This window comes from Mesoplodon densirostris, chromosome 9 (assembly GCF_025265405.1).
Source record: "Mesoplodon densirostris isolate mMesDen1 chromosome 9, mMesDen1 primary haplotype, whole genome shotgun sequence".
NCBI classification, from domain to species: Eukaryota; Metazoa; Chordata; class Mammalia; order Artiodactyla; family Ziphiidae; genus Mesoplodon; species Mesoplodon densirostris.
Window position 1 is genome coordinate 81,779,342 of NC_082669.1, and position 21,503 is coordinate 81,800,844.

General features: G+C 39.2%; 1 protein-coding gene across 1 annotated transcript in view; it reads left to right on the forward strand.

Annotated features, from left to right (window-relative positions):
* The window catches only part of CFTR (CF transmembrane conductance regulator), a 194,794-nt gene that overhangs the window by 163,436 nt on the left and 9,855 nt on the right, over positions 1–21,503 (forward strand). Inside the window, exons 23-24 of the mRNA XM_060107728.1 lie at positions 6,618–6,773; positions 17,035–17,124. Coding sequence (XP_059963711.1) covers positions 6,618–6,773; positions 17,035–17,124 — 246 coding nt within the window. The remainder of the gene's footprint in view (positions 1–6,617; positions 6,774–17,034; positions 17,125–21,503) is intronic.

The window sequence follows — 21,503 nt, forward strand, 5'->3', positions numbered from 1 at the left end:
TTATACATGAACTCTAAAAACAAAAAAAATGAACAAATATAACAAAACAGAGAGTCATAGATACAGAGAACAAGTGGTTGCCAGAGGGGTGGGCACTGGGAGGATGAGAGAAATAGGTGAGAGAGATTAAAATTTTTTGTAGTTGCCCTAAAATTTGCAATATATGTTTTCAACTAATCCAGGTCACCTTTAAAAAACACTATAGTGCCTCACAGGTCATGGAAGTATGTTATTATAACAAAATACAGTTGACCCCTGAACAGGGTAGAGGTAGGGGGTGCCCACCCTCTGCACAGTTGAAAATATCTTCTCTGTTTGTCCGAGGTTGCTCTGTACACATGGTCCCTCTTTATCCGCAGTTCTGCATCATCTAATTCAACCAACTCTGGATATTGTAGCACTGTAGTGTTTACTATTGAAAATAATCTGCGTGTAAGTGGACTTGCACAGTTCAAACCTGTGTTGTTCAAGGGTCAACTGTATTCCCACTTCCTCCCTCTTTGTCCCTTGTATTGTTGCTGCCATTCATTTCACTTATACAGAGGCATATATATAAACATACATAATTGAATACATTGTTGCTATTATTATTTTGAACACACTACTACCTGTCAGATCAACTAAGAATAAGAAAAATAAAATAAAAAATTTTACCTTCACTTATTCATTCTCTGATGCTCTTCCTTTCTTTATGTAGATCAGAATTTCTGACTTAAATAATTTTCCTGAGGAACTTTTTAAAACATTTATTGCAAAGCTGATCTACTGGCATCAAATTCCCTTAATTTTTGTTTGAGAAAGTCTTTATTTCTCCCTTATCTTTTGAAGGATAATTTCACAAGGTACAGAATTCTTGCTTGGTGGTTCTTTTCTCTCAACACTTTAAATATTTCACTCCATTCTTTTTTTGCTTGAATGTTTTCTGAAGAATAGTTGAATTTAGTTCTTTTCTTTGTTCCTCTATAAGTAAGGTGGTTTTTTTCCCTCTGGCTTCTTTCAAGATTTTTTCTTTATCTCTGATTTTCTGTAGTTTGAATATGATATGCCTATGTGTAGTTTTTTGGCATTTATCCTGCTTGGTGTTCTATGAACTTCCTGGACCTGTGGTTTAGTTTTTGACATTAATTTGGGGAAGTTCTGAGTCATTATTTTTTCAAATATTTTTGTTCCTTTCTCTATTTCTTTTCCTTCTGGTATTTCCATTAGTGGTATATTGTACCTTTTGTAATTGTCCCACAGTTCTTGGATATTCTGGGTTTTTTTTTTTTTTTTTTTTTTAGTCTTCTTCTCTTTGCTTTTTGGTTTGGAGGTTTCTGTTGTCACAGCCTCAAGCTTACAGGTTTTTTTTCCTTAGCCATGTTCAGTCTGCTGTGCCCATCATAGCCATTCTTCATTTCTGTTAAAGTGTTGTTGTCTTTTATCTCTTGCATTTCTTTTTTAATTTTATTAAAATTTCATTCTCTCTGCTTACACTATCTGTTCTTGCATGTTTTCTACTTTTTCCATTAGAGCTCTTAGCATATTATTCATAGTTGTTTTAAATTCCTAGACTGATAATCCCAACATTTCTGGCATATCTGACTCTGGTTCTGAAGCTTGCTCAATCTCTTCATACTGTGTTTTTTGCCTTTTAGTGTACCTTGTAATTTTTTTTTAAAGATTTTTTTTTTGATGTGGACCATTTTTAAAGTCTTTATTGAATTTGTTACAATATTGCTTCTGTTTTACGTTTTCGTTTTTTGGCCACGAGGCGTATGGGCTCTTAGCTCCCTCACCAGGGATCGAACCTGTACCCTCTGCATTGGAAGGTGAAGTCTTAACCACTGGACTGCCAGGGAATTCCCTACCTTGTGATTTTTTTGTTGAAAGGTGGGCATGACATACTGGATAAAAGAAACTGATAATTAGGCCTTTAGTGGTGTAACGTCTGGGGGAAAGGGAAGTGTTCTATTGTTCTGTAATTAAGTCTCAGTCTTTTATTGAGACTGTGCCCTTGAGCAGTGAACTTCACAAGTGGTCAGATTTTTCTCCCCCTTAGGTGCAACAGTACACTTGTGTGGGCTGGAGTTGAGTATTCTCCTTTCTTCGATCAGTTAGATTCTAATAAAAAACCCAGTAGGTTAGGTTCTGGTAAAATAGTTTCTCTTGAAGGAGGCCTTGTTAAGAAAAACAGAATGTTCTGTAATATTATGAAATTGTGGTTTACCACATCTTCCTGCTGGATGCACCAGAGGGTATTTCTGTGTACTTCACCGTAAGATGAACTGTGATTGAGCTCCTGGAGGTAATACTTATAAAAGTGTGGGGACCTCTCTATGAATGACTTCCCTGGGAGGTTTTTACTCTCAGAATTGACCACACTGAGCCTCCAGCAATTTGTTGGTTACAGTTTAGATTTCCCTACCCTCGCTCAAGTTGCTATGGAGGTTTCTGATCATGGGTTTCTGCTCCAGTAAGTTGTGATTCTGTCTGTCTCTCCACTTGTGGTGGCAGTGATTTGCCCTGTGACTTCATTTTCTGAAGGATCTGAAGAGTTTTGATTATCAGTTTGCTCAGCTTTTCACTTGTTGTTAAGATAGAGTCATGACACCCAAATTCCTTATATGCTGGACCAGAAACTAGAAGTCTTGTTTTTCAGTTTTTTTTGTCCCTTTGCCTGGCACATTGCCTAGCTTACTATATGTTAAATGCATGAATGAATGAATGGATTATACCTACTTCTAGGTCGTATGATTGATTACAGTAGGAAGTGATTCTTAAAATGTTATTCTGAGCAACTCTCTTAAGAATGTAATTTCTACTGCTTTGCCCTTAGAACCTTTAACAACATCTTGCAAACTGTAACAAGATGCCCCCCAAAAAACTTCTTGCATGGTGATTAAGAAGTAGGCTCACGTTTAGTATGGATCTTCCTTGACTTATGATGGGGTTGTGTCCTGTTAAACCCATCAGCATGGTGAAAAGATGAAAAATTCAATATTTTGTGCAGAAAAGTGATCCAATCTTCATATTAAAACACTTTGTTCCTAGAAATTACTTTAGTGAAGAGATGTCCTATTACTTTCTTGGCTCTTAATTTAGGCCTTTACTTCACAGAACCTGTGCTTTAAATTTTATTTTCAATGCATGAGAAATGTAGAAAGTATTTCATAACTTTAACTTAAAAACAGTAACAAAAAAATGTATTTTTCTTTTCAGTCTCAAATAATTTTTTCTTAAAAGCTCTTGATTTTTGCCTACATTTTTAACATCACCTTCCCCTAACTAGAATATCTCTTTCTTTTTTTCCTTTTCTCTTTCCTCTCAAAATACAGGCTGTGATTTTAATTTGGAGCTAGGTCTTTCGTGATAAACCTAGATTTAACAAAATGCCTCAGATGATATATTGTATATATTACAGTACTGGACAGTCCTCTGATTAAATAGATATTGAATCAGACTTCAAGGTCTGTTCTTTTGGGTGAGCTTATCTGCTTTCTCCATTTGTAGTCTCTTTAAAATACTAAGATGCCACAAACAATTCAAACAATATCAAGGGCTCAGATCATAGCAGCATGAGTGCATAGTATCTAATTGGTTTGTTAAACACATATGGAATTCTGTCTTATACTGGTTTTATAAGGAGCATAGTCTCAAGAACTTATTATGTTAGGAATTATGTTTTATTAATAATCAACATATAAAAGTTACAATTATTATAACTCTGGGGATCCAAATTTCATTTGATTTGGCATCTTGATTTCTGGAGACTAAAGGAGATGAAAAATAATTACAACAAGTTTCAATCTGTTGCAGTATTAAAATGGTGAATAAGACACTCTGAAAAGAATGTACTGAGACTGTTCTAGTCATGGTACAATGCAATTACAGCTAGCACCAAACTCAACACTGTTTAACTTTCCACATAACATTTTGATTTATCTTGATCCAAAGTTCTCAAAGAGGAGGTACACTGAAGTTACTAGAAAACATTGACTTGGAATTAAGATCTATCTTAAAAGCTTATTTGCGGGAAGTACTCTGGCCTTATTCAACAGATCACTGAGAAGCCTGGAAAAACAAATCCTGGAAAAGAATTATTATGTGCCAATTATATAAACAACAGAAGACTTTGTTATGTATGAACCAATTAGATTCCGCGCTGTTGAAAACCGTGTGTGACATAATGCAATGCCAGCAGTTCAACAATATAAGGAAACCAGAGCAATAGCTAAAAACTTTAAAGCTAAAGATTTACAAATTGCCTCTTAATCCAGTTTTATCCCAACATAAAACCTGTGTTCTCTAAACATTCAATATTTGCTTCTTAAGGAAAAGGAATGTAGTCATTTATCCTAATCATTAAAATCCTGGCTAATAATTTAAGAGTCTGAAACTCAAGGAACTTTTCATCAAAAGTGCTTGATATGACTTTAGAGCAGATCACTTCCTGCTCTTAAACTTGCCTTTGCTTCTCTTTCCTCATGCCTCATCTACACAGGGCATACTCAGATTGCTTATACAAAGCCTTACTGTTGTGTTTGGAAAATCATGATGTATGGTGAATGTGTTTGTACAACATGAACTGATTCAGAAATAGAAGTGTGCATATGAAATTCCACAAGATTTTTAAATTAAGAGTTCATCTGGTAATTGACCAAAATTGACTATATCCATTTATTTATTAGATCTACTAAATAAGTTTATTCATTCATCTGCCCTCCCTCCCTTCCTCCCCTCCTTCCTTCCTTCCTTCCATCTATCTATGCACCTGCCCACCCACCTGTCTGTCTGTCCATCCACCCATTCATCCTTCCATCTGACTGTCTCTCAGTCAGTCCAAATAAGTTTTTATTGAGTATTTATGTGAGCCAACCACTATGCCAGGTACTGAGAATTCAGTGGAAAACAAGATAGATTACCCTGCCCTTTTTGAACTTATATTCTTTGGGTGAATACAAACAATAATCAAGGAAAGAATAAATAAAATAACTACCAATTGTGATTAGTAGTATGAAGAACCTCAACAGGGTGTTATGTATAACATGTTGTTTATCTGATTTTCTCAGTTGTCTCAGAAAACAAACGTGTGAAAGTCCCATTATAGGGCTCTTATGATAGACAGAAAGACCATTGTGTCACTTTTGTTTATCAGCTTACCTAAAGGCCTAGTTTACTACCAGGTTCCTAATCAGTATTCAATAAGTTATTATTGTGGGTTTCTGTACTCTCTCAAGCATTTATTGTGGTCTGTAACTAGTTCTGGTTAAGAAACTGTTACTAGTCTGTAATAAGTATAGAAATTGAGAGTAAGCATTTAGAAATTCATTTTTTATTTTCTACTTTTTAAAGTACTGATGGTGGATTGGAAACTAAAACACAAAGCAAAACTGTCCTTTACCACAAATAGTGTAAAAAGCACGATTTACAAGACCATTTGTTCAGCTCTCTTGTAAAAAGGACAAATGATACAAAAGAAATAGCAATAATGTAAAGGGAAAGAAAGAAACATTCAGTGCCACTAAATGTCGAGCACTTTATTCAGGGTTTAGTTAATGACTGCAGAAATGTTCTGTCCCACTCACAGCATCTTCCTCTAAGAGCTGGGTCTGGGCTGGCATCAGAACACAGAGTCAGCTCCCTGTGGGGCACACGAGGCACCTCTTCTCTCCTTGCAGTGCACAGCCTTCTCACTTCCATGCTGTGTTCTTACAGTCTTTAAGGAACAAGACTAGTTTTTTCTTTTCCTTAATATCCCTTTTGCTCCCTCAAATTCTCTTCTTGCCAATCAGAATGGATATAAAAAGTTGATTTGACAACTGTCCATGTGCTTATCCACTGAGGAGTGGTAAGGCCCAACCTGCCTTCTGTGAGAATGTGACTTATTCTTTATTTTAGGCCTAAACTTGATGCTCGCTTATTTTATTATGGCAGTATCTAAATATTAGAACTGTTTCAGATTTATTAATTTTCAAACACATATTCATGTTTGGAACTAGATCAAGCTATAGGTCTCTGCTTCTGGCTTGAGCCCATTCTCAAACATTATGTGCATTAAGACACTCTATCTTTGTTTTCTTCAATGCAAAATGGGCATTTTCAACCTTTTTGCAGTTAGTAAAGGTCAGTGATAAATGAACCCAGCATCAGGGGTCCAATCTGTTATGGCCAGTTGCTATATTGTCTTCCAGGGTTGCTCTGTTCCAGATCAATTTTGGTCAGAATTTGAAGTGGGGGGTCTTCCTCAGTGGCACAGTGGTTGAGAGTCCGCCTGCCGATGCAGGGGACACGGGTTCGTGCCCTGGTCCGGGAAGATCCCACATGCCATGGAGCAGCTAGGCCCGTGAGCCATGACTGCTGAGCCTGCGCGTCCGGAGCCTGTGCTCTGCAATGGGAGAGGCCACAACAGTGAGAGGCCTGCATACCGCAAAAAAATAAAAAAGAATTTGAAGTGTGCAAAAAGGTTTGAATGAATAAGTGAAACTTCCCCTGGTGATGATTTAAAAAACAAACAAAACAACAACAGCAACAAGAAAACGGTTCCAGTGGGGTTTTTTATTAACGTATAATACCAGATTACATTTATGGTATTGTAATATCTATCTGTCACAGGAGTAATTCCATCATTGATATTCTAGGTGGGCCTCTTGGGAAGAACTGGATCAGGGAAGAGCACTTTGTTACTGGCTTTTTTGAGACTGCTGAACACCAAAGGAGAAATCCAAATAGATGGTGTGTCTTGGGATTCAGTAACTTTGCAACAGTGGAGGAAAGCCTTTGGAGTCCTACCACAGGTAAGCCAGAAGGACTTAGCTAGTAAAAAAAAAAAAAATGACTAAGTACATTTTTCCCTTTATTTGACACTTGCACTCAAGAAATTCACATTTCCCTGCAAAATATATTCCCTATGTATTGCTGTCTCTTTTTTTCTGCAATGCAGCCTTTTCATAGGGAGATAAACTACTTCTAGAAGCTTGGAATTCTCTGACATACAGTTATTGAACTATTAATAGTTTTGATAGCTTTTTCCAGAAGACATAAACCACAGCAGGAACATGGGGCTTTTGTTTTTATCAACTTTTTTTTTCTGCTTCAGTGGTCTGAGCTCCAAGTTAGCAATCACAGCAGGTTGAGAAATGCTTTGCAAGATATAAAAGATGCTGCTGAAATAGCAAACACTTGGAAGCATGAAGTAGTGGAATTGAAAATAAAAAGTGTAATGATTTTTTTTTGTTCTTTGAATAGAATGAACCGTGTCAGAGTAATCTGTAGCTTTTTTTTTTTTTTAATGTCACTCTTTGATTTGGGTCACAAAGGATCTTCGGCCTCACTGGCTTAGTATCATTCTATCTGTGTTATTGTGCAAGAGGACTTTTTAATTATGAGAGAAATAGCAACAGTTCCATTTTTAAGTGATCTTAATGGAAACCAAGGAATGTCTTTACTGGGAGCAAATCTGAAAGGCATGGGCTGTATATCTACTGGTGTTTGTTCTCATCTCTGTGGATATAGTTGCTGTTTTAATATCTTTGTTCCCTTTGTACTAATGGGCACTGAATCCTTTCTACTATCATGGTCCTAACAATTCTCTACTTTTAACACAAAATTAAAATGCCAGGAGCATCTCCAGGTAGATGTTACAGGCTACAAATCTAGCCTGAGAAAACAGCTTGTATTTCTTGATAGATTACCTCTGTGGAACATTTGCTCCTTTCATCTAATGAGGCACTAAATATTGTAACTGCTAGACTGATGCTTTTAATTCATTTGTCTAAACTTTGTCATGTTGCCAGAAGCTTCATCAAAAGCTTTTTCAAAAGTTCAGCTTTGGTTGAACTTTTGAAAAACAATATTGTTTCTTCAGAAAGAAAAAAGGGATTGTCAGAGGGTCTGAAGTAAAGAAACACTGGGAATACAAGTATCCCAAGGTGACAGCGTTAGGCAAGATAACAATGTTGAAGAGCATGGGATAGAATTTGGGTTTCCGAGAGGCACTGCCATTCAGTTGACTCTGTTTTCTGATCCCATTTTAAACTACAGTAGTGAAACTTTTGTTCTTTTTGTTGTTCTTGTTTATACAAATCCACCCATTAGAATAAGCAAAGCTCTAAGAAATAATTTCAGTTTCATTGAGAATCCTTTAGTTTATCTGCCATGTGATGAAAAGATTTTTGTTTTATTATATGTTCTGTTTAGGAACCCAAATATGCAAAACGTAGAGGAAAACCAAGTGGGCTAGAATTATGAAAATTCTTTTTCTTGCCTCTCTGCCAACATGAATCTTCCAAACTTGCCTTTTCCCTCTTCTATGGCATCAAGTTTTTTATAAACTAAACAAGAAATACTTTGAGCTATGCCTTTAAAACTGTGTAATCGTGCTAATAAAAATGCTTCTCATTGTACATGTTTATGACCCGGTTTCTGGGACTGTCTTCCATTATCACAAGGATGTCTGTAGACAGAAGGTAATATTTCTTGTACAGTGACATCTTGAGAATGTTAAGTGAATGCCCAAGAAAGAGAGAAAGAGGATAAACTCAAACATCCAAACCAAGAGTTGCTTTTATTTTCCCAACTTTCCTTTGAAAGTTCAAATTAAGTATTTTTTTTCCTTTTCTGGAGTTTGATCTTTAAAAAGCAGAAAGAAGAAATTAAAAATCCAGGAACTATTTTTGTTTGCTTTTCCATCTTTTTTTTTTCCTTTCCATCTTTCTGACCTTGCAAGAGGTTCCCCAAGACCTCTGACATTGAGATAGCAGAGATCTCTAGGTCAATTAATCACTTGTTTTCAGACACATGAAACAGGAACTTTGAACAAGAAACTTCCCTCTCCCTCATAGTGATCCTGAGATGTCAGTTGTGGAATCACAAGATGTCATTAGTTTCGGCAGATTCTTGCAGTTTGTGTGTGTGTGTGCTTCCCTCCTGCAGGTAGAAAGCAATCTTAGAGAAGGTACCAGCGTGGAAAACAGGACATTGTGTACATTTCAAAGTGGAGCCTTCTTTAACTTGTTCTACTTTACCTCTCAGCTCTGAGAGCGTGGAGAAGACAGTGAGGCCTATCGTCAGAGTCCCGTTGGCTTAGGCAATTGAACACCAAGTCTTAAAATTGTTCATTCGCCTTGAATCTTGTTAATCACTTAATTCATGAAAAACAGAAAAATAAGTTTAAATTTAGTTTAAAGCCTCAGTTACAAATTTGAAAGGCTGCAAACTATAATTGGGGAATGACTAGGCTTATTCCTGCAATAAGACTTTATGATCTGAAAATAATCCATACCTGCATACGACTTCCCCCAGAGCTGGAGCATCTTTTGCTATCAGGGATATCAGATAGGGCCAAATCACGTATCTGTAGAGCTGAACAATGAAAGTGTGAGTGCAGCAGTTCACATTCAATTTCACAATAATTAACAATTTAATAATTAGTTATTAAACTACTTCCATATGCTTTAAATGATAATAAGTACCATAGGTTCCATACTTATGTAAAAGATACTGAGGTCCCAATCCCACCCATGAGCTTTCAGTGGGAACTCATTGCCCTAAGTCAGAGATCAGAGGAAGAAGCCAAAATGATAAATGAAGCATAGGTAATTAAGTATAGTGATGGAGGGCCGTGGGTAATGATGAGCAAGAATCCAGCTCCAAGCTCTGTCATTGCTACCTCCACCACAGAACTGTAGCCTTCCTTCTTTTACTCCCACTGCTGTGCTTTTCTCACCTTATTCTTTGGAATTCTCTATTACATGTTGCACACAGATTAAACTTTTTTTTTTTTTTTTTGCTGTACGCGGGCCTCTCACCGCTGTGGCCTCTCCCGCTGCGGAGCACAGGCTCCGGACACACAGGCTCCGCGGCCATGGCTCGCGGGCCCAGCCGCTCCGCGGCATGTGGGATCCTCCGGGATCGGGGCACGAACCCGCGTCCCCTGCATCGGCAGGCGGACTCTCAACCACTGCGCCACCAGGGAGGCCCCAGATTAAACTTTTTACAGTAGCATTCCAACTCTGTGATTTGCCAAGTCAAAAACCTTCTAGGACACCCCTTTCTTCACTGAATAACATCCAGATTCTTCCATTTGTGGTTTAGGTCCCTGATAATCTGGTCCCAACCCAACCTGTCCAGTCAGATCCACCACTCCTCATACCTGGGCACCTTTAAGTTTCAGTCAAGCTGGACTTACTGTGCCGTGAGATATACCTCACTTCTTGCTCATTTCCTCTGTCCGCGCACTTCCTCTGTCTGAGCTGATCTTCCTTCACTGGAGTCACTTTGGCATCTCAGACGTTAAACCCTGCCAGATGGTCTTTTCTGACTCCATCCCTTTCCCTGTTAACCCTGACTCTAACCCCAGCTCTCCACTCCCACATCCCAATCCCAGATGGGATCTAGAACTTTGTTTACAAATCTCTCCTGGTACTTCTCTATGTCTTATATTGGAATTATCTGTGTATTTGTTTAGTTTCCACTCAGTATTATAAACACTTTGTAGACATACTAGTTAAGGAAGCAAGATGTAAAGACAAAACCATCAACAATCAAAGAAATCTAGCAAGAAGAATAGAGTAGCAATGCTAAATTTAACATAGATTTTTTTTTCCCTTACTGATTTTTCTACCTCTTACATAGCACATACAGTAGGTTACATGGTAGGAATTCAAGACGTCTATTTTTCTGCTGAGTCACTAAATGCTTGCTCTCTTTTACAAGAGGCTGTGGTTCCACCAGTGTCTGGGTTTTCTTGCCGTACAACCTTATGCAATTTATTTAATTTCTCTGAGCCTCAATTTCCTTGTCTGTAAAATGTGTATAATGGTAGTAACTACTTCATTGGGGTTTTATGAGGATTAAATGAGTAAAGGAATAAATAACTCGAAGTACTTAAACTACTCCCTGGCATGTAGCAATTACAACACACTGTGTTATGCTGGTTGTTACTATTTTTTAGAGTGCTTTAAGGGTAGAGGAGCATGTCTCTTTCATCTTTGTATTGGATTGGAAATGAACAAATGAGTATTGACAGTTTCACAAAGAAGATGATGATGAAGGTGGGCCTTAAAGGGTCATAAAATGTGTAGGTTTTAGAAGGGTTGAGGGCAGGGGGCTGTGGAGAGGATATTCTAGGATCCTAGACATGGATATTGTAAACAGCTACAAAGGTGGAACTAGAAAGAGCTGTGGGGGCAAAATGGGCAGAGGAGGCCGCCTGTTAGGGAGCTTTAGGAGAAAGAGGGAAAGACTTCAGTAGTACTAAAGTGGTCAAGGAGTAGGTTGAGTCTTCTTGAGCTGGGAGGAGGGTAGTAAAAGAGCAGCCAAAGGGTATGCTGTGGCTGGCTGTGTGTGGACAGTGGACTTCAGCAGGCAGGATGGGAAGCAGGGAGATGGGCTCAGAAACTCTCTAGCTGTGATGTGGTAAGAACCTGGACTAAAGTGGAGAGGACAGTGGGCATTGGGCGTGGAGTGCCGAATTCAAGGGAGAAAAGAAAAATAACTAGTATGGACATTAGTGCAACACAGCTGTACTATTTCTGAGCCTAACCATTTGAAATTTGTGATCATTTGGCCAGATCTGAAAATCATTTTTTAATGCTATTTCTGAAAAAGTGTGTATTAAAACGTAGTGTAAAAGGTTGTGAAGCATTAAATGACTTTACAGAAATAATAATCTGAACACGTTACAAGCAGTCATTTACATACAAATAAATGATACATACAGCAAAATTTTAAAGTTATTCTCAAGTTGTTATCAACCTTAAACATTTTTGACTATTAAAATTCACCTTGCTTTTCTTCCTAGATGTTCCTAAAAGCAAAGCAGCATTTATTTTTAGACATTCTGTAATCCAACCTTAGGATCTCAATTTGTTCATATTGGATGAATTTTTATTGTACAAATTCAATGTAAAATAAAGTTTTGCAAACATTGCCAAAAGGCAAGATCACAGACACTTTGATGCTTGTAAACATTTGGGCCACATTTTAATAAAACTATACATTGTATGTGTATATATATACATATTGTGTATATATGTGTGTGTGTGTATATGTATATATATATATATATATATATATATATATATATTTCCCCCCCCCCTTCTGAGCCAAAACAAAACAACACTATATACTTAAGGATAAGGAGTCATTCCTCCCACTTGTTTAATTTATACTACACTCAATAACTCCAGAAGACAAATGCTTTTTTGTTTTTCATCTGACCTCCAAGGCTAAAGCATAATGCCTGTTGCTGTGATGCGTGGCCAGCCCTGACCGCCCCACACAGGCTCAGCCATCGCCCCTGAGCTGAGCGGTTGAGGAGTCAGCTTCAGGGAAGTGATGAGTCAGGTGGCGAACAATGGTGCTTTCTTTGTTCCTCCTTGAGCCCCAAGAATTGTTCTTTGTAGCGTACATACATGATGACATTACATAAGTATCAAATATTTGCACATCCTAATTTTCCTACCAGTGAACAGTTTCTTGAAAGAGAGGTAGAAGATCATTGTGATATATAATTTCCAGCATATTTTTTGCTGCACAATCAGACTGGGCCTCCTTGGCCAAACCATGTAACTTCTTAGGACCCTGGCTGTTTCATCTGTACACCAGGAAAAGGACATAGGTGACCTCCAAGGACCTCTCAGCTTTAGAGATGAGTTTGTAGAAACACTGTTTCCAATAGTATAGAAAACAATGGGACACCCACTGGCACCCCTCAAAGCAAATGAGTGCCAGATACTATTTGTGAGACAAGAATGGAATGTTTGATTAATTGTATGAAACTGAATTTTAACTGAACCAGTTCATTCACTTAATTTTTTCTTTAAAGTTAAAATTAAAGTATTATTTTAATGCTAGACAATAAACTGTAAACAAAAGACCTATAGAATTTCTAAATGGTATCAAATCCACTGCATCTAAAACTTTTGGGTGTCTAGTTTCTTCCAGTGTAATTTTGAATATGTATCTATTTTAAATAAAATTAATATATAGTATATTGCCATACATTTATTACGTATAAATTATCAGGCTACTGTGAAAAAAGTTAGACATACCATTTCTCAAGCAATTACAAACATCAAAGTTTTAATGGGCTGTTAGTACTATTCATTTAAACACTCGGGGTTGTGGTAGCTATTCTTTCAAAAGGAAGAAAAATAGTATGTGCTGAACTGTGACTATGATGTTTCATAGTTTTACTTCTTATGTTCAGATCAGCCCACTTATTTATTCAGACAGTGTTTACTGAGCATATACTATGTAAAGCCTGTGTGCTAATGACAGGGTACACAGCAAAGTTATGGTCTAGGAGAGGAGATAGACATTAAAAACAAAATGCTCATAAATGCATATGTAATTTTAATATTCACTATAAGCCATATCCTACTGGACGACCTTATTCGGTGTTAAGAATCAAGAGAGATTCTCTGAGGAAGTGACATTGAACTTGAGACCTGAAGGATGTAGTTGGCCATAGGAAGAAGGTAGGGGATGAGATTCCCAGGCAGGGAGGATAGAATGTGTGAAGTGAACTGAGGAAGTAAAAGAAACCCAGGTGGCTGGAGGCTGGAGTGAAAAAGGGAGTGGAGTAGCCAAGGGCACTAAATGAGACAGACGAAGTGGAAGAGACTGCATCATGCAGGGTCTGTAGGCCATCTTAAGGGTTTTACATTCTGCTCTGAATGTAATGGAAGACCACTGACAGTTTTTTGAAAGGTGAATGACATGATGCAACTTACACTTGTGGCGATTACTTTGGTTGCTAAATGAGAGTGGACTGGGAGGGAGGCAAGGGTGAAAGGAAGGAAACCAATTAGGAGGTTCTTACAGTGTTCAGAGAAAGGTACTGGTGGCTTGAACTATGTGGTGGCCATAGAGATAGAGAAACAAATGGATTTGAGATATATTGGGGAAAACAATCCACAGGACTGATGATTGGTTCCTTTTGGGAGGATCAGGAAGAAAGATAAGTCATGGATGACTCCAGAGTTTGTGGATTGATAAAACGAAGGTGCCATCTATCAAAACGGGAAAGCTCAAAGTTAGAGTAGATTTGAGAAGAAAGGTAGCGTCTCCCCATTTTACAATAACACTAAGGTTCAAAGAGATTGGGTTCCTGTTCATAGGTATACCTACCAGGCCAGAGCTGCATTGTCACAGCATCTTAGCAAGGCACCTTGCCTTGATAACTTCTGTTTCTGCTTTGATGTTTTGACACCCTTGGCCTCTACACAGTCCTCCAGAATACTGGCCTTTTCCATTTGGCCAAAGTAAAATTTCCTATTGTGCTCTTCCGTCTGATGTGTTAAGTCTCTTTGAAAGTTACAAGAACACTGTAACCCATATAAAAGCCTTCAAGTCAGGTCCTGAATAGGAACAGGAAGCTAAAATCTCCACTCCCAGTGCAGGAACTGAGCCTGTGACCAGAGGGATGGATAGCAGTGCTTGGATTATGACTATGCTGCTGAGCACTGATGGGCTCTTTATGGACCCAATGGGCTGCACCTGCTCAACCTTTTATCTTTCTTGAGCTCCAGATAGGAATAAAAACTGGTCTGCCCAGGACTTGAGGCATTTTGCTATGGTTATGAGGAGCACAGGATTGGAGACAAACACTATTAGGTTTGAATTCCAACTCTATAACTACTAGCTAAGTAACCCTGGGCAAGTCACTTAACTTCTCCCAGCTGTGATTTCTTCATGTACAATAAGATCTATTTCATTAGGTTGATATGAAGATAAAAAGAGATAACACATGTAAAGAGCCTTACCTGGCACATGGTAAGCCTGCCATAGACCAGAGCTCTGTGTTCTGGCCTCTGAGTTCCCAGTGGAGATAACTTTAGTGAAGTAATACATTGGCTTATACTTGGTAAACCCTCACAGTTGTTAATTCCTATGTTTCTCAATAATGCTAGAAGCTTTTATATAAAGAAACATAATATTAAAAGAAAGCATGTGAAAAACAGTAAATGGCAAAATTCCCTTGGCAAGCCTTTGAACTTTAGATACCAAATAAACCTAATTACTTCAATAATACATTGATTGGCATTCTCAGAGCCACTTCTTATTTAATTCTCTTTAGTTTATCAGAATCTCCTGATAGCACACTTTGTCTGCTCTCTTTAGCTTATTTGGACATTACTTTCATTTACTTGGAAGCTTGGAGGAGGATGTACAAATATATCCATCATCTCTTATGAGTCATATATTTGTCTCTTATATTCACTTCTGTAAAGCAATGGAAGCATCCCTTAGGAACGTGATTTGATGCAGATTAAGAAATACCAGCATAAGTCTTGTTGCCTTCTCCAGAGGGTTCCTGTGATATTTGGCCACAACTTTGTTCTTTAAGCCATAAATTATGCCCCGGGGAATGAGGTTTCTAACGTGACTCTACTTGAACTTGGCTGCCATGGTGAGGATACTCTCCTTCTGCCTGAGAGGCACAGACATCATTCATCTGGGGCTGACTTACCTTGTGCAGTTCCTCACAGACCAGTTGGGCACTGAGCATTCTCTCTTAGCCTAAGGCAATTAGTGAAAGCTAAAGCTTCAAAGAATTTAGTTCTCAATTCTCCTGACTGGATGTTATTAACCAAAGGCAAAAGAAAAATGGTAAAGAAAAAAATGTTCTGAATGTTACATCAAAAGTATTTTTCGGGCCTCCCTGGTGGCGCAAGTGGTTGAGAGTCCGCCTGCCGATGCAGGGGATACGGGTTCGTGCCCCGGTCTGGGAGGATCCCATATGCCGCGGAGCGGCTGGGCCCGTGAGCCATGGCCGCTGAGCCTGCGCGTCCGGAGCCTGCGCGTCCGGAGCCTGTGCTCCGCAACGGGGGAGGCCACAACAGTGAGAGGCCCGCATACCGCAAAAAAAAAAAAAAAAAAAAAGTATTTTTCAGTTCACCCATGTGTACGGAGAGAGAGAGACCTAAATGTTATTTTTATTGTTGCATCAGCATTTCCCAGTGAGACAGTGATTTTCTTTAAAAAAATTTTTTTATTCATATAGGCAGACCTAAGTAGACAGTGATGTAGCAAGTAGGGGTGATAGTTGTGCAATGCTCCTTACAGGAAATTTTTTTTTAAATATTTATTTATTTATTTATGGCTGTGTTGGGTCTTTATTTCTGTGCGAGGGCTTTCTCTGGTTGCGGCAAGTGGGGGCCACTCCTCATCGCGGTGTGCGGGCCTCTCACTATCGAGTCCTCTCTTGTGGCGGAGCACAGGCTCCAGACGCGCAGGCTCAGTAATTGTGGCTCACGGGGCCAGCTGCTCCACGGCATGTGGGATCTTCCCAGACCAGGGCTCGAACCGGTGTCCCCTGAATTGGCAGGCAGATTCTCAACCACTGCGCCACCAGGGAAGCCCTCCTTACAGGAAATTTGATTGTCATTTTGCTACCTCAGCAGGATCCAGCTCATCTGCCTCCCTTCCCTTCTGTGTCATACATTCAGTTAAACAAATATTTGATTCTCATTCTTTCACTTATTTCTAAGTCGTGACACTCTCCTGTGTCTGTCTGGTTGTATAAGTAGAAATGTGCCTTGGTTTATAGACCATATGAACATATGTGTTTGAGTGTCTGTAAATTCATAGAGTTTCAGAATCCCTGAGGAAGCTAGGATCATAAAAGAAATCCAAGGAAAATACATGAACAAAATAGGAATTTCTTCTAACAAGTTAATTATAACTCATGAACTTATAATTTTTAACTTTAATTTTATATTATATCTGTTCATAGTAAGGAATATTACTAGAAATAAACAAAATAATTTCCCACAACTTATAGTGATCTCAATTTCTTTATTCTAAGGACATTGTGATTAGATATGTGTTAACAAGGGGCTTCAAACGTAGCTGTAATATTTTATTTCTTAAAAAAGATACAAAACAAATATGATAAAAATTTAAGAAAACTGGATGGTAAGTACATGGATGTTTGTTGTGCTATTTTTTTAAATATTTTTTTCTGTTTGGAATATTTCACAATAAAATGAGGGAAATATACAAAGTTGTTTAGGTTATTCATGCTTTCCTCTTTTTTTATTGATATAGAAAGTATTCATCTTCAATGGAACATTTAGAAAAAACTTGGATCCTTATGGGCAGTGGAGTGATCAAGAAATATGGAAAGTTGCTGATGAGGTAAGGATACGCACTGAAGTCATTTTGAAAAAGGTTGCTCATACACACAAGAGTGGTTATCACAGCTGAGATAATTTTATACACTTTTGTGCATGTATGTGCATGTGTGTGTGGATAACTTTAAAATGGAGAACTCTAATATACCTCGAGCACCAAGTTTTTTGGATTAGACCTAGCCCTTTCCTCAGTAGTAAGTCTCCAACTATCAGGCCCCAGAGATAGTATACTTTGGCCTTCTTCCCAAATGCGCATCACTGAGACATGAACTAGGAGAGACCCAGACACCTACAGCACACCAGGATTATTCCCGATACAGAGGAGCATCTGTCCACAGCATCTTATCTGCTCCCTGTCTGGGTTCTGAAACTTTCCCAGCATAAGAAGGAGGCTTTGGTTTGACATGATATACTTCTCTGGGAAGCATAGGTTTATCACAAAAGGTTAATGATCATCCTAGAACACCTGAAGATGGCTACAATCTTCTCTGGAAGTCACCAGAAATCAACTGCCTTCAAAGGCTTTGGCTAAGAGCACCTCCAGCCAAAATACCACAGGACCTAGATGTGGCAGACTCTATTCCTTGAGGTCATTAGGACGCCATAGGAAATACATGGATTAAAATGGAATCTAAATTGCTAAATAATACCCTGTATTTACCCACCAGGTGGTTAAGGAATTTAGGGCTGGGGGAGAGCTAGAGTGGGATTCTTGGTTCCCTTAACAGACACCCTAGCTGTTAACTGGTAATTCTTGAAATACAGGCGTTATATTTAAGAAAAGGAGAACATAAATTGTTCCAGTTTACTAAACTTGAGGTTTATGTCCAAAGCTCTGGATGGTGGCAGACTACAATTATGGGACCTAAGAACATTGAGGTGCGAAGGTCTTCTCAGAGAACAGCTTTATTCCACTATCTCTGACATATTTGGTCCTTGTTGCAAAGCCCAATTCTGTTTATCCCAAATGTTCTTTCCTTTTCTTCCTCCCTTCAGTGGATCTTGACAGAAGCTTTGAAATGCCTGTGAGTGTTAAACACTTACCCATTGAGTGTCTAACCTTAACATGCCCCTAATAAAATGCACTTAGATTAACCGTCTTCATTATCAAAGTTTCCTTATTACCGAACAAACAGGGGTTTTAAAGAAAACATTAACTAAATTGCAAGTGACACATTTTAAGGTCTTTGATGTGACTTCAGAGAATGAACTATAGGAACACAATGTAGTGGGAGAGAAACTTTGAAAGGAAGACATTAGACTTTATAAAATCTGCAAGTATTGCCAAGTCACAATAAAGTTTACAGGAAATCAGGATCATAAAAATAATCTAAAATTTTAGAAGACATGCTTAAGATTTTAAATGCCAATATGTGCAGAAATTTTACCTGCTTAGATTTTTATTTGATCAACTCATACTTAGGTATATCTTTTTTTAAAATTAATTATTTATTTATTTTTGGCTGTGTTGGGTCTTCGTTTCTGTGCGAGGGCTTTCTCTAGTTGCGGCAAGCGGAGGCCACTCTTTATCATGGTATGCAGGCCTCTCACTATCGCGGCCTCTCTTGTTGTGGAGCATAGGCTCCAGATGCGCAGGCTCAGTAGTTGTGGCTCATGGGCCTGGTTGCTCCGCGGCATGTGGGATCTTCCCAGACCAGGGCTCGAACCTGTATCCCCTGCATTGGCAGGCAGATTCTCAACCACTGCGCCACCAGGGAAGCCCCCTAGGTATATCTTTTTACTGATCCTTTTAAAAATAATTTGCTGTTCAAAAACAGAGATGGGCTGCTGTCCTTACAGTAATGTCATGTGTTTGAGTAGTAGTGATAAATTTTTGTTGAGGAGGCCTGAGAATGGAGCACAGACAAAAAAGCAACATCCCAGAGAAGCAGAAAAGGCATTGGTTTACAGGTTGTGGGGTCTGGACTTTAGTCCTATATGGTTGATCATACACCTTGCCCAAACAGGACCATTTGGGGAGGGGTCAATTACTCACCTGGACAGGATAATGGGACAAAAGGTGTAAACCAGGATTGGCCAGGGCAAACTGGGATTGAATTTCATTTCATCTAGTCCTCTCTGTGACCTTGGTATGACTTGTTTCTCTAGAGGGAAATGAATTGAGTAACAGCAGAGAGCCAAACACTTGAGTCTTATCCCAATTCTTTGTAATTCCCCTTTCCCTGAAACAGAAATCAAAAGTGTGCACGATGACAATGTCAGGCCAAGAAACACTCTGTTCCTACCTTGGATTGGGCCCCGCACTCCAGTGTGAAACCTTATCTTTGCAGATCTGGACTGAATTGTGTGAAGCCATGAGGAACATGCTTAGTTACAAGCTCTAAGACTTGGAAGCGAAACTGGCCAAAGCAGCTTCCTTACCCTTTGTGCCCTAGGCGCATACCTTCCTCTTGGCACTGTATGCCTTATAATTATAATTCTATGGATGAATTGGATGCCTTATGGATGCCTTATAATTCTATGGATGAATTTAAAGCAAGTCCAAGGGAGGGAAAGAGTTGCTAAGACCCAGAACTACAGAGATCTAATTTTCCCCTTCACAAACAACTCAGGACCAGATAGCTTCTCCACAGGAGCACTGACTTTACCAGCTGTGTAGACCAAAGAGAATTTCAAAAGTGGCTGAATCTTGAGGAAACAAAAAGTTGACCCTAACATTGTGGTCTAATAAATTGGTAGCATTGCTGTACATTTTCAGGCTAATATGTATAATGGGCCCAGCCTAAGGCCTGGCACATAATAGGTAGTAAGTAAATGTTAGCTATTGTAATCATGTTTTCATGAGGTCTTTACCTGGCCATCTCTTAAATGTTGTTGCTTGCCAGAATCCTGATTGTTGTCTTACTTTACTTACTCTTCCTGGGAAATATCATGCATCCTCTTAGCTCTAACTAATACTTCTGTGCTGATGACTCCCAAATCCACCTGTCCCCAGAGCTCCCTAACTGACATCTCAGCATGGACAGGCATCTTATGTCCATAAATGAGTCTCTTAGCTGCCCCACCCACGCAAGTGTCCTGCGTTTCCAATTCCAGTGGATGGCATCACCAGCTTCTCGTTGCCCAAAGCCAAGACCTGGGTCTCATCCTTGACTCCCAATTTCTCCACCTGTCTTCACATATCAAACCCTGTCAAGACTGTCTCCTGCAAAAATCTAGGATATACTCACTTTTCTCCATCCCCATCTCACACCACTACTAATTTTCATGTGGATTTTAGAAACAGGCTCCTGTCCGGTGTCTCTCTTACTGGCTCCCTACAGTTCATTCTGTTCTTTGCAGCCTTGCATCTGAGCACTTGTTTCTCCCCTTCTTAAGGCTCCTTATTGCCCGTTGGACAAAGTCCACACTGCTCAAGGTGGCTTGTAACGTCCTTCATGATTTCATCTTTGCCTGCCTCTCTAAACTCCCTCCCCAACTGCCTCTGCTTACCAGGATCCAGCTACACTGAATTCCTTTGGTTCCTCTAAGGCACCACGTGCTCTCTGTTCTCCAGAGGTTTTTTCACACGCTCTGTGCCTGGGAGACCCCCCGGTCCTTCACTGCCTGATCCTCCTCACCATTCAGGCCTCTCCTTACACATCACTTCTTCCCAGAAACCTGCCCTGATGCTCCAGGTGTGAGGGAGGAGCCCCTCCTACGTGTATCCTATACCTCCACCCCTTTCACAGCTTTCTTCGCATGGGAGAGAGATTTACCTCTTAACTTGTCCATGTCCGCCACCGGCTTGTAAGTTCCTTGAGGGCAGAGATATTCACTGTGGTATTTCCTTGCTTAGAGTAGTGTTGGGCATGTGGATGGTGTTCAATAAACATTGATTGGATGAATGAATGAATGAATGATCTGATTCATTTATTTAAATGAATAAATAAATGGTTCATGTGTAATATATCATGCAGGTAGCCTTGTGATTGACACACAACGGGTATCACCATTAGCAATGAGGACACTGAGCCCTGAGACATCGGAGGGACTTAGCTGAGATGGGTGGTGGGTGCAGAAACAGCTGTCTCCCTTGATTTCTGGTTCACAGGCTCTTTTGCCACAGTGAGATTTCCCAGTGGTGTCCATAATCTCAGGCTCCTTCACCACAGTCTGTGTTATCCAGTGTCATCCAAGCAGCACATCTGTTGGTTCTAGAATGGTTTAGAATGCTTTTAGAAGGAAGACTTTTTGGTAATTGTTTGCTTTTTAGATTACTTAGAAAATAGTTTCCTTCCTTACACATCGATAGTCAGGTAAGCTATTCTAGAGGGCAAACAAAATAACAGAAATAGTGGCCTTTTAAGGTGAAAATTTGCCCTGGAAAACCTGCAGAATAGAAAAAGGAGTGTCTAAAGGAGTTGACAGAGTCTATTTTTA